This window comes from Pelobates fuscus, chromosome 2, assembly GCF_036172605.1.
Source record: "Pelobates fuscus isolate aPelFus1 chromosome 2, aPelFus1.pri, whole genome shotgun sequence".
NCBI lineage: Eukaryota > Metazoa > Chordata > Amphibia > Anura > Pelobatidae > Pelobates > Pelobates fuscus.
This window is the reverse complement of record NC_086318.1, coordinates 446,078,746-446,091,852: the sequence shown is the minus strand read 5'-3', so window position 1 is coordinate 446,091,852 and position 13,107 is coordinate 446,078,746. Positions and strand designations below refer to the sequence as shown.

General features: G+C 44.4%; 1 protein-coding gene across 1 annotated transcript in view; it reads right to left on the bottom strand.

Annotated features, from left to right (window-relative positions):
- Positions 1-10,681: 10,681 nt before the first annotated feature.
- The window catches only part of CAPN11 (calpain 11), an 86,561-nt gene continuing 84,135 nt past the window's right edge, over positions 10,682-13,107 (bottom strand). The window contains exons 21-22 of the mRNA XM_063444150.1: positions 11,817-11,875; positions 10,682-11,207 (exon numbers count right to left, since the gene is read on the bottom strand). Coding sequence (XP_063300220.1) covers positions 11,181-11,207; positions 11,817-11,875 — 86 coding nt within the window. The 3' untranslated portion in view covers positions 10,682-11,180. The remainder of the gene's footprint in view (positions 11,208-11,816; positions 11,876-13,107) is intronic.

The following is a 13,107-nucleotide window of genomic DNA, read 5'->3' as shown; positions in this document are numbered from 1 at the left end:
TTTATGGCACAATCATATTCATGGTGCGGGGGTAGTTTATCTGCCTCCCTTTTTTCAAAAACCTTAGCTAGGTCTGCATACACAGGAGGAACAGAAACAGAAAGTGGTTTGGCTGTGGGTACATTAAGCAAGCCAACAGGACAAACACGAGTCATACATTCCCTTTGACAAGATTTCCCCCAGGAGAGAATCTCCAAACAACCCCAATCAATCATCGGATTGTGTTTAACCAACCAGGGGAAGCCCAAAACGATAGAGGCTGTAGGGGAGTTGATTATTTGAAAGGACAATCTTTCCTTGTGCAAGGCACCCACAGACATAACCAGTTCTTGGGTCTCATGGGTCACCAGAGGTTTCTCCAGTGGTCTACCGTCTATGGCCTCCACATGGCCTCTACCGTCTATGACCTTTTGGATCAGAGTCAACGATGTGGTTTTAGCAAAACACTCATCCATAAGATTGTCAGCAGCCCCTGAATCTATCAAGGCTTTGGTAATCACGGTAGTATTTCCAACAAAAAGGGTAACCGCAATAAACGGTCTAGTAATGGGGACGTGAGGGGTAAACGACATAACACCCGAGGCCGACCCCTCTATAGGCCTTGGGTGCTGCAGTTTTCCCCGCAATTCAGGGCAGGTTCTTAGAAGATGTCCCCTTTTCCCACAGTAAAGGCATAACCCTTCCTGTGACAGACCCCTTTTGAGAGTGACAGATACCATCTCGGAGAATTGTCGTTGTATTTGGATTATTGTGGATTTCGGGTACTTGTGGATCCGTACGGTACACGCCGCCACGTGGAAAGAACAATGGGTCGCGGCCATTTTGACCGCATGGACTAATGACCGAACAATCACGAACTTTCCACACGACGAATGTCAACCTTACCGGTAACGTACGCCCATACTGGTCGACAGATCCAAAGTACCGAAATAGAGACACCGGATCCAAGAGAGAGTTTTTGTTTATGTTATATGGTTCCTGAGTAAATGGTGCGAACGTGTATCTAGCGAACGGCCCAACCGATCTAGGGGATTTTCACGTATATTGTTCCCCTAGATCTCCGTTCCCTAATACACGTAGCACATTGTATTTTTGTTATATATTGTGTGTATTATTAAACCTGTAATTTTTGTATAATATTCTGCTCGGTACAGTGGGAGTGACTCCCACTGTAAATGTATTATCTCCTCCGGATACGGGGAGGAGTTGTTGTACGGCATAAAAGCCCGAGTTGCAGAATAAACATTATTCCTACTTTGACCCTCAACACAGAGTCTCGTCTCGTGCTTGGAGGGGATGACCATTACTTGGATGTCGTAATTATGGGGAACCTGTTATGCTTTAGCTGACTTCGTGCTTGGGGGAAAGGACACCTTCTCAGCGGCGTAAACCCCTACTACACCGGGGTGCCGCTACACTTCCCTTCTTCGGTATGATTTTTCTACCTCAGTTAACCCAGTAACAGCCAATTGCAAGGTTTTAGGGGGAGGTTGGTTAGAAGGGGGTAATGCCAGTAACGCAGTATTGGGTAAAGCAGGTAACATCTGTGTATGCATACACCTCTGACTACGTCTCTCTCTAATACGATTATCAATACGGATGATATAATCTATAAGATCGTCCAAAAGGACAGGCAATTCCCTGGACGCTATGTCGTCCAGGATGTAAGCGGCCAAACCCTCCTGAAAGGCTGTAACGAGGGCATCATTATTCCAAACCACCTCAGCTGCTAGAGTGCGGAATTCGATAGTGTAATCCGCTACAGATCTGTTAACCTGTCGGACCATAAGCAGAGCTTTGCCAGCAGAAGCTACCCTACCGGGTTGATCAAACGTGCGTTTGATAGCTGTCAGAAAATCTGCAAAGGACATAGGAGACGTATTCTCCCACATGGGGTTGGCCCATGCTAAAGCTCTCCCAGACAAGTGGTTTATCAAAAAGGCAATTTTAGTTCTGTCAGTGGGATAGGAATGTGGATTCATCACCAAATGGATATCAATTTGGTTGAGGAAACGACGACACAATGCTGGGTCAACGCTGTAGCGCTGTGGCGGCGTCATATGAACCACATGAGCAGGAACGAGTACTGGAGTGGGAATGGGCTCGGGCACAACAGCAGCAGCCTCCTGAACGGCAGGTTGCAAGTGTGCAGTACGAGCCAGTATGGTTTGCAAAGCCTGAGCAAACTGATCCATACGGTGGTCTAAACCTTCTATTCTAGCCTCCTGATTAACAAGGAGCTGTGGTATGTCAGCAGGTTCCATTATGGCCCTGTTGTAATGTCACGATTCGGGGAACCCAACACGCTAACACACACACACACAGAGAAAGTGTGCAGTACCGGACCTTAGAATGGCCGGGCTAAGCACACACAGAATAGTCAGGAGAACAAGCCGAGTAAGGGGAACCAGAAAACAGAATAACGAGAAACAAGCCGAGGTCAAAGGGTAGGAGAAAGTCACAAAGTCAGTATAACAAGCCAGAGAGTACGTAACCAGAAAGCACACGTTCAGGATCAATACTATAAAGCAAAGACCACAACAGGGCAGGGAGGAACAGGAAAGGTAAGTATTTAAACCATCAGGTTAATTCTGATTGGATAATTTCCAATCAGAATTAACAATCACACGTGGAAGATATCTAAACGTCCCACTGTGATTGAGGCACTGTGCCTTTAATGCCGGGTCAGGTGACTGACCCCGGCGTGACATATCTTGGGCGGTCTCCCAGCGTGCAGCGTCATGCATGCTGCCACTGGGGGGCGTGGAGGAAGACGCGAGCGGCATCCGAGGCTGGAGGGATGCCGCTCGCCGAGCCCACATGGAGAAGGGGACCGCGGACGGCTGGAGGGTGAGTGCAGCGAGCGGACTGCAGCCTCCCCTTGCAGCCGCCCGCGGGATCCTGACATTGGGTCCCTGGGGAAGTTCTCACGTGAGAACGAAACGACTAGGACCAGTGCATTTTAACACATTAACAAATTATTTTGATTTTGTTTAATAAGGTTCCCTTTTTGGTAATAACCTCTGGTAAATAATTTTGGTGATTCAAAAAAAAAATCTGAAGGAGGAACTCTAGCCCCTTATTGATATCGTGGGCGGCACCCATAAAGCGCTTTTACCATCTTTATTCTGTGAGTGCAACCGATAATTTGCATTTGTCACTTATCTAACAATATTACACTGTTATATTTGTGTTTATAGGTTTATCATTCTGTGTGTATATACAGCTTGCTAACTGTGTCTGTAGTCAGTCATGTTTGTAATTTGTAATTTCAGTAGAAAGCAGCACTTTTATATTTGGGGACAAAAATGTGTTTCTTTTATTTCCATTGGCTGCAAAGAGCTAACGGAAGCAGCCGGCGTGCTGAGCGTGCCTGTACTACAGCCCATTGAGAAGCCTAGGAAAGCCAACTCAGATTTATTGCAATTGGTACCTACCTGCTTCGGGCAGAGGGAGCTGGAGCTAGTATTAGATAATGCCACTGCCGTCTCACTGCCCACTCTCTTTGCCATTTAGCTCTGAGCTGCCTGATGTTAGTTCTAGACAAATAATACACACAATATGGTGGCAACAGACACAGAGAGCTTTCACCCCTGCAAGCAGAACGTGTATCTCCCCTTCAACTTTAATTGAATGCCCACGCCATCTCCACCATCCCTGCCATCTCCACCATTCCCTCTATCACTGCTATCACCGCCATCTCCGTCACCCCTCCATCATTGCCATCCCCGCCACCCCGCTATCACTGATATACCCGCCCTCACTGCCATCCCCGCCATCATGCCATATCCACCACCCCACCCTCGCTGCCATCCCTTCATCCCTGCCACCCCTCCGTCACCGCAATCCAGCCATCCCCGCTTCCCCTCCATCCCGCCATCTCCACCATTCACGCCATCCAGCCATCCCAACCAACTCTACCACACCTCCATTACCACCATCCCTGCCATGTCGCCATCCCCTACATCACTCCATATCCGCTACCCCACCATTGCTGCAATCCCTTCATCCCTGCCACCCCTCCGTCACCGCTATCCCCCTCCTTATTATCCCCTTCATGTTCTGTCGTGCTTTGTTTATTTAATATCCCTTTCTCACTGCCTTTATTGGCTCAGAGTGTGCACATGCACTCTGAGTTGGCTGTATGGCAAGCATTGGATTGGACAGCGCGTTGAAGCCGTGATATCAATAGAGACATAGAAACCAGTGTGGGCAGCTTTGCCCGGTGCTGGATTCCAGGCCAGTATTTTACTTCGTATTAGAGGTAATTTTAACCATTTGGGGGGAAGGAGGGAGTCACTAATGTCCAATAGGGCATTACTGAATAAACAGCTATATATTGGCAACCTAGTCTCACATGAGGATCAGTGACAACATTGCAATCTCATGTCGCTCAGTCAATGTTGTTTCCAGTGCCCTGGCAATATCTACTAACTGAATACAGCAGCAAGCTTAACCTAGTCTCACGCCAGGATCAGTGGGAAAATGGCAATCTCATGTCTCTCAGTCAATGTTGTTTCCAGTGCCCTGGCAATATCTACTAACTGAATACAGCAGCAAGCTAAACCTAGTCTCAGGTCAGGATCAACGGCCCAGGCTATCTCCCACACTGGCGGAGCGAGTGTGAAACACTGTATCCCTGCTGGTCTGCCTCTATCAATAGCTGCAGTCAGAGTGTCGCGCAGAATCCCGCCTAGAAATATAGATCTTTTTATTTCTCCTCCTTTTTCCCTCTGTTGGTCACTTAATTAAAATCCACATTTAGCGACTGTCCCCGAACCAGTCATTGTTTTTGTGCTACCTCTTGATTGGACAGGAGATCCAGCCACTGCGATTGGGCAGACCCCTTTCTATCATGACAAACTAAGCATGTTATTTGCTTCCCCTCCCATATATAAATAAATGAAACCGGCTCCATTCAATCCATGTTTTTACTGGTTCCTGGTGTCTCTCCTGATGGGCCCACATTCAGCTGAATCTCAGTTTGGGCTGAACTGAATCTCCAAGTCTAGTAAGGAGGCTGAGATGTGACATGGGCTGGAAAAACAGTGACTTAACTTCCAAATGGCAGAGAATCATGTATAAATTGGACGGGTGTGCAGGAATGAATGGCCTTAGACACAATTCAGGCTGCTATTGTAAGTAAAGGTCACCATCTAGTGTTCAAAGATAGGTACTGCAATATTTGTCTTGCATAACTTAGCGCCTTAAGGGACACTTTCCAGCTGGCTTGAAATAAAACCGGCTTCTTTCTAGAAAATAGATAATAAAATATAGAAAAAAGAAAAAAACTCTTCTCATCTTCCAGGTTTCTGATGCCTCTACTAATACACTGCAATAGATGACACGGGACACCAGTCAGACCAGGAATATGCCCCACCAATCAGATCAGGCCTTTGTCCATCATGGGAGAAGTAGTTTATCACATTGGATGATTGGAGCTGCTCAATAAACTGAGAGCCCCCTAAGCATGGAAACGTGGACGTTATTAACATTGTGAACCTTATGGGAGAGGAGATACGTGCACACTACACAGACAGCATAGAATGAAATCACAGTGACGTGGGATCCCCCATAACCTGGCGATGTCTTGCGTCCTTTGTTTGCTTTCTTTCCCCGCTCCCTTCGGTCTTTATCCCTCTTTAGATGTCCACCTCTGTTCCCTTTCTCTACCCGTATCTTCCCGAATCTCCACTGTCAGAGTCTATTCACTGAACAAAGAATTGTGGTGAATTGAAAAACAAATGTCAAAATCTAGATTCAAAAAAGACTTCATTTGGCATAATTCTCCAACTCGGTTACACTCTTGAATTGCCCATTTTAGTTTTTAGATTTGCAGTTAGTGTTTTTTTTTCTTTTAACATAAAATTCTCAAATAGTAAAGTACATTACTATATAATATCTACACAGAATTCTTATACAGACACAAATAAGTATAGATATTGTTTTACAATAAAAGGTGGAGGGAATGTAAAACTAACGTACTCATTTAATCATGTACTCAATTAGGAAGAATTAAGTTGGTTTGTGAAAGAGAAGCCATGGCGGTGTTAGATTCAGGAATTTATTACACAAGACAAGCTGCTTTTTCCAATAGTGTTATAAGATTCCCATCTCGAGGATTACCCTCTCAGGAGGCTGTCCAGGACAATGTGGGGTTTAGTGAACAAGTCCTTTGATATTTGGAGGTATATTTTCCTGTGTTCAGATATGCATTCCTCTTCTTTAAACTCCCAACATTATCTTTATTCATCGCTTCTCTGATGGAAGCTGTCTGTTATTAAGATTTGACACAATCAGCCATGCAGCTTAGGGTTGCCATCAGGCCGGTATTTGGGAGACACACTGCGAGACCAGGAGAGACACAGTTGGACAATAACAGGAGGTGAGAGACACAGATCATGGGAGTTAATAGGAGGAGAGACACATATGGGGGTTAACAGGAGAAGAGACACAAAGGGGGATTAATAGAAGTAGAGACGGATGGGAGGTTGGAAAGGAAGAGATCCAGATGGGTAGTTGGACAGGAGGAGATACAGATGGAGGTTTGGACAGCATGAGAGACACAGATGGGGGTGTACTCGGAGATGGCTGTATGGCAAGCATTTGATTGGACAGCACGAAGATGTTATATCAATAGAGAAATAGAAACCAGTGTGGGGAGCTTCGCCCAGTGCTGGAATTCAGGCCAGTATTTTACTTTCTATGAGAGGTAATTTTAACCATTTGGGGGGGAAGGAGGGAGCCACTAATGGGCATTACTGAATAAACAGCTATATATTGGCAACCTAGTCTCACATGAGGATCAGTGACAACATGGCAAGCTCATGTCGCTCAGTCAATGTTTCCCGTGCCCTGGCAATATCTACTAGCTGAATACAGCAGCAAGCTTAACCTAGTCTCAGGTCAGGATCAACAGCCCAGGCTATCTCCCACACTGGCAGAGCGAGGGTAAAACACTGTATCCCTGCCTCTATCAATAGCTGCAGTCAGTGTCGAGCAGAATCCTACCTAGAAATATAGATGGTTTTATTTCTCCTCCTTTTTCCCCTCTGTTGGTCAGTTAATGTGATGTGTGAATAAAATCCACATTTAGCGACTGTCCCAGAACCATTGTTTTTGTGCTACCTCTTGATTGGACAGGAGATCCAGCCACTGCTATTGGGCAGACCCCTTTCTATCATGACAAACTAAGCATGTTATTTGCTTCCCCTCCCATATATAAATAAATGAAACTGGTCGCTGAGAGCATTAGCTAGCGCTCTCCTCCTATCACCAGCCACCAAGGTCTGGTCCAACAGGATGGTGGACCAGACCTACATTGACGTTAACCCATTCAAAAAGAATTAACCTCTGAAAGATATAATGGTTATGCGGTGGGAGTGTTTATTTGAAAAGTTACCATAAGCAGCATGACCACTTCACAATAAAACACTGCACATACAATGCGAAGGGACTTTGCTTCCACTTCTAAGGCTAGTTAAAGGGACACTATAGTCACCTGAACAACTTTAGCTTAATGAAGCAGTTTTGGTGTATAGAACATGCCCCTGCAGCCTCACCGCTCAATCCTCTGCCATTTAGGAGTTAAATCCCTTTGTTTATGAACTCTAGTCACACCTCCCTGCATGTGACTTGCACAGCCTTCCATAAACACTTCCTGTAAAGAGAGCCCTATTTAGACATTTATTGCAAGTTCTGTTTAATTAAGATTTTTTATCCCCTGCTATGTTCATTGTGGCGAAACCGACCTCGCCACGTGTCCTAGGAGGGGGCTGCTTGCCCGCCTCTTGCCTTTGGACTATGGACCCGACTTTATGTGAATGTGTTAACCCAGATAGCTATGCCATGGAGCCCATTCGTGTAGTTAAAGACTTCGGCTCCATGGCAATTGAACTGTGTGAATAGGATCTGCGCGCTATTCGGTAGTTTTGTGCGCTCAGATCCCAGCTATGTGGGGATATGTGAAATGTCTGTGTGTTATGTGTAAAAGGTGACTTTATGTATTTTAAAGTGTTTTACTGTCTTTGTGTACCCATGTGCTCAATGGAGTCTGTCTCTGTCCTGGGAGGTAATTGCATTACTTCTCCATTGTCTCCAGGAGAGAGGGCTCTGTAAAACCGGTCTGAGCTGGAAAGCCATGCTGGCAGGGGTTTTAAAAGATACTTTTACTAACTTTTGAACCCCTGGTCTGATTCATTTTTTAATATGTTGTTCCCCTGAATGGATTGATTGTGGATATGTATTTTTATGTGAATGTGATGTATGGTTTTAGAGTTATGAAAGTTGGGTAGAAAGTATGTTTTAACTGTATGTATAATTGTGTTTCCTCTCAGGATAAGGGGAGGGAATATGTGGGATGTAACTGATGTGTGAGTGGTTGTTTTATACCTCCTTGTGGGCGGACCTGTATTTGTAACAACTGCAATGAAAACCAGGCTGGGTGTGCCAGCACCTCAGATTCTGCTTGACCCTCAAAACGAAGTGTCGTCTCGTTATTGGGGGAATTGGATTGTATGCTGACTGCCAGGAGTGTAAGCGGATTGTATGCTTTTCCTGTTCAGCTATTCCAGGGTTCGTGTGTTTCCAGTTCGGGAGTTGGAAGATTCGTACAGTTTGCAGTTCGGGAGATTGGTGATTGCAGTAGCTGCTTGTCTATCTGGAAGGGGATTATCGCCTAAACGGTTTTTATCCTCTTGTGGGCGAAACGGTCCGTTACATTCATAGCTTGCTAGACCCTGCAAGAGCCTCCTGTATGTGATTAAAGTTCAATTTAGAGATTGAGATATAATTATTTAAGATAAATTACATCTGTTTCAAAGTTTTTTTCATGCCGGCTCTGTCAATCGTAACCAGGGGAGGTGTGGCTAGGGCTGCATAAACAGAAACAAAGTGATTTAACTCCTAAATGACAGTGAATTGAGCAGTGAAATTGCAGTGATCTATACACTAAAACTGTTTTATTTAGCCAAAGTAATTTAGGTGACTATAGTGTTCCTTTAACGTGAAATCTGTAAATAAAAGATGTCTGTTGGCTGGACGCATTGCATGAATAGAAATAAATGATGAATGGCAATACAGCCCCCTCTGTGCAGTCCAAATCCTCCCTCTCTAGCAAGGTGAGGTGACGTCACCGGAGGAGTATCGGACTGTATGGAGAACTTGGCCTAAGCATAGGATCACATGTTTTTAACACTGTAGTAACATTTGCTGTCATGATCCAACTCAACCAAAAACAGTTTTTTATTAAAAAAAATAAATAAATTTGGGGTTGGAGTGTCAGGGTACCTGTTGTCTCTACCTCTGTGGAGGTGAGACACTTGGACGTTCTCCCTTACAAAAGGGTTGAATCACTCGTTCCCCGCGGTTCCCTCGGTCGTTTACAAGCCGGCCGCGAGGGATCTACTTCCTTTTATGATGCGGCGCTCAATAGCCGACGTCATGACGACAACCCGACCCGATCTGTCAATCAAACCCCAAGCACGAATGAGGATTCGTCGGGGGCGTGATTACCTGTTTGGAACCAGGGTATAAATTAGGGCTTTCTACATTTGTTCATTGCCCTGTCGTGGTTCTAGCTTGTCTAGTCACTCAGTGCTCTTGTATTTTGTCAGTCTCTTTGGTTTTGACCCGGCTTGTCTGTTCTACTTCGTTTACCTCTATTACCCTTTGACTCGGCTTGTCTCTCGCTTACTTGCTCTCTCGTTCCCTCGACCTCGGCTTGTCTCTAGACCATTCTTTGCTTACTCCTTACGTTAGTCCGGCCATTCTAAGGTCCGGTATACGTACCCTGTACCCGTTTGTACTCTGCGTGTTGGATCCCTGTCCCGATCCTGACATGGAGTAACCCTTTTAATATACTAATTGAGCCCATTGAATGCAATCGAACACCTAGAGAAGAACTGAGAAACTTCATGACCATTTAATCTTTTATTCCAATCTTTATTGATCAAGTTACACAATCCATTCTAATATAAAAAGAGAAATTTAAAACATTCATACATATGTGGGCTGGGGATGATTCGGTCACTGGTGAAGAGTTATCCTGTGTATATCCACCATTAACCGATGTACCCAATTTCAGCCGGGGTTATAACTCCTGCGGTTCACAGTGATGTTCAAACTAATCCTGTGCGGATTTTTGCATAACACATTATTTGAGAAATATCAGGGATTTTCCACTTTAAGGCAATTTATATTGGCTTTGAACACTCTTAACAGAAATCCACAATATTCACAGAACCTTGTAACAGTAAATCAGGACCAAAATCAGTGCCAGGTGTGTTACATGGGGAACACAATTATCTTGGGGTAAAAACCACACCAGACAGAGGGCAGTATGGGCGTCACATTGGAGAACAGACGTGGGGTCCAAGAATCTCACCTCTGCTGACAGGAGAATTGGTATTTTCCAATGTTATTAAAAGGACCCTTTCACTGCTGACATGTTGACCATCTTTCTGATCCAAGTGGAGAGCAAAGCGACCTAACGTTTTTAAATGTTAGACGTCATTATGGGAGATTGGTTTTACCCTGTTGGTCAAGGAAGGTCTGTAATCATCCAATAAAGAAACTGGGAAGAGAGACCGTAGTATGTTTACTGAACACTCGTTGGGAAACCCAAATAATGGTCAGAAGGAGAACACAGTCCTTCCCTGGCCGGTCCATGAATAACTCCACCCCCCAGACTTTAAATGTGCATTATGAAGGTACATTATGGAAAACCAGTCTTTATGTGTGATAGAAGGGACCTGGCGTTGGATTCCTGGAGGTTCTACTTGTGTATTTATCCCTGATGATACATTGGAGCATAAAGTTCTTATAAGAAGTCACTCTGGTGATAAATGTTCTACAGAGAGAAGCCCTGTGATCCAGGAGAGGAGACAATAGTTGGAATCCTGCTGGACCCCACAATGCGAGGAGTGTCAGATTGGCCACACTGAGATCTACATGGGCCACGGAGAACCCAAGGTCTCTCAGCCTGGTTAAAGGACTGCAGCAACATGGCTGTGTAGGACTTTATTGGGTGCAGAAGATTGTGGGAAATGATTGTGATGAGACATTGCGTTCTGTCCTAGTGATTAAAACCCTAGATAATGAAGTGAATGACAGCAGGCGTGGGGCAGGGAGGAGTGTTTGGCAGCAAACCCACAAAATGCCACAGTCCGCACGTCATCATATTATCCACACATTGTCATCGTCAACCACTGGAAGAGAAAAGCAAACATCAGATAAAATCTTGGATCAAGACATGAGTGTTCAGAAGATAAATCCCCACATCCGCCATGTCTTCTGGGCTAAATATCACTCCAGTCCTGCTCATCCCTAACCTCTCCAATATGTACAATAAAAAAAGCAAAATAGCAGTCAGATAGTATTAATGAATATATATATATATTATTAAATTACAGTCTATAAACATAATCTGACCCCATGCTACTCCTTTTCACTGATTTGCAATTGGCAAAAGAGGTCCCCAGCCTATTACTGGCAAAGCATCATGGAACTTGTACTTCTGTAGGTTAGCAAGTTTTCAATCCAGGAGCAATGAGCAAGCCCCGACCCAAGAGCGGTGAGCAAGCCCCGACCCAAGAGCGGTGAGCAATCCCCGACCCAAGAGCGGTGAGCAAGCCCTGACCCAAGAGCGGTGAGCAAGCCCCGACCCAAGAGCGGTGAGCAAGCCCCGACCCAAGAGCGGTGAGAAAGCCCGACCCAAGAGCGGTGAGAAAGCCCGACCCAAGAGCGGTGAGAGGAGCGGTGAGAGAAGCGGTGAGAGAATAACCCCTTTATCCCGGTGAGCTGTAGGAAACACTTACCTCTCCAAGATTCATTGCTGCTGTGCCGCTCCCTTCCTCATCCATAGCCTTAAAGAATCCTGTGAAAAGAAAGCAGGGAGTAATGGGGACGGGGAACAGTGATATTATTCCTTATATAATCCTGCTTGTGGACAGGCGGCACAGCATATACAGGCCAGAATGCACAGTGTGAACTGTATATAAGGACAGAGTGGGCGCTATGAGCTGTATATAAGGACAGAGTGCATACTATAGGCTGTATAATTTGTTATTGCCCCTGCTTCCCCTCCTGCAACTATATAATCCAATAAACTACCCCTTGACTGTAAATTATTACAGTAACACACCTTTCCCGTACAGGAAATACACCGTCTTACGTCACTTTACCCCACGCTCTGTAGAATGTAAGCTGGTTTGAGCAGGACCCTCTTACCGTCTGTTCCTGTGCGTCCAACAATGTCTGTTAGTCCACCTATTGCACAGCGCTACGGAACTTTCTGGTACTTTACAAATACTACTAATAATTATATAAATGAAGAGAAATATAAAAGTTGGGATAGTCTGCGACTGCAGATCCTCTTAACTTTATTATGGTCACCAAAATGACACTCCAGTGGTGTCTGGGGCTTAACCCCTGGTATAATATCCACATTCAAAACAAAACAAACGGATTGCCTATAAATGCTGGATAATGTGGAAAGCTTCACACAATGCTGATCTGACTTAGAACCAAAAGTATAAGTGTCAGGGTAATTGCTAAAGCAAAGTTGCCTTTCTCTGGCTGTAAAAAAACTCCGTTAGGATTCCTACAATAAAGGCTTCATTGTGAATTGGCCAAGCTTTGGGGCATCCTAAGGGTTAATTGAGTCCAGTTTGCAAGGTAAAGGGAGATAGTCAGTTACAATAGTAAATGTTCACTGTGATATGTGAACGTAGCTTGAAGCAAGGCTGAGATACATCAAAGATAGTGGATATTTGCCATTGTGAATATACCACATAATAGTATCTTAGTTTAGTAATGTGTAAAGCAGTAATAATAGTATCTTAGTTTAGTAATAATAGTATCTTAGTTTAGTAATGTGTAAAGCAGTAATAATAGTATCTTAGTTTAGTAATGTGTAAAGCAGCAATAATAGTATCTTAGTTTAGTAATGTGTAAAGCAGTAATAATAGTATCTTAGTTTAGTAATGTCTAAAGCAGTAATAATAGTATCTTAGTTTAGTAATGTCTAAAGCAGTAATAACAGTATCTTAGTTTAGTAATGTCTAAAGCAGTAATAATAGTATCTTAGTTTAGTAATAATAGTATCTT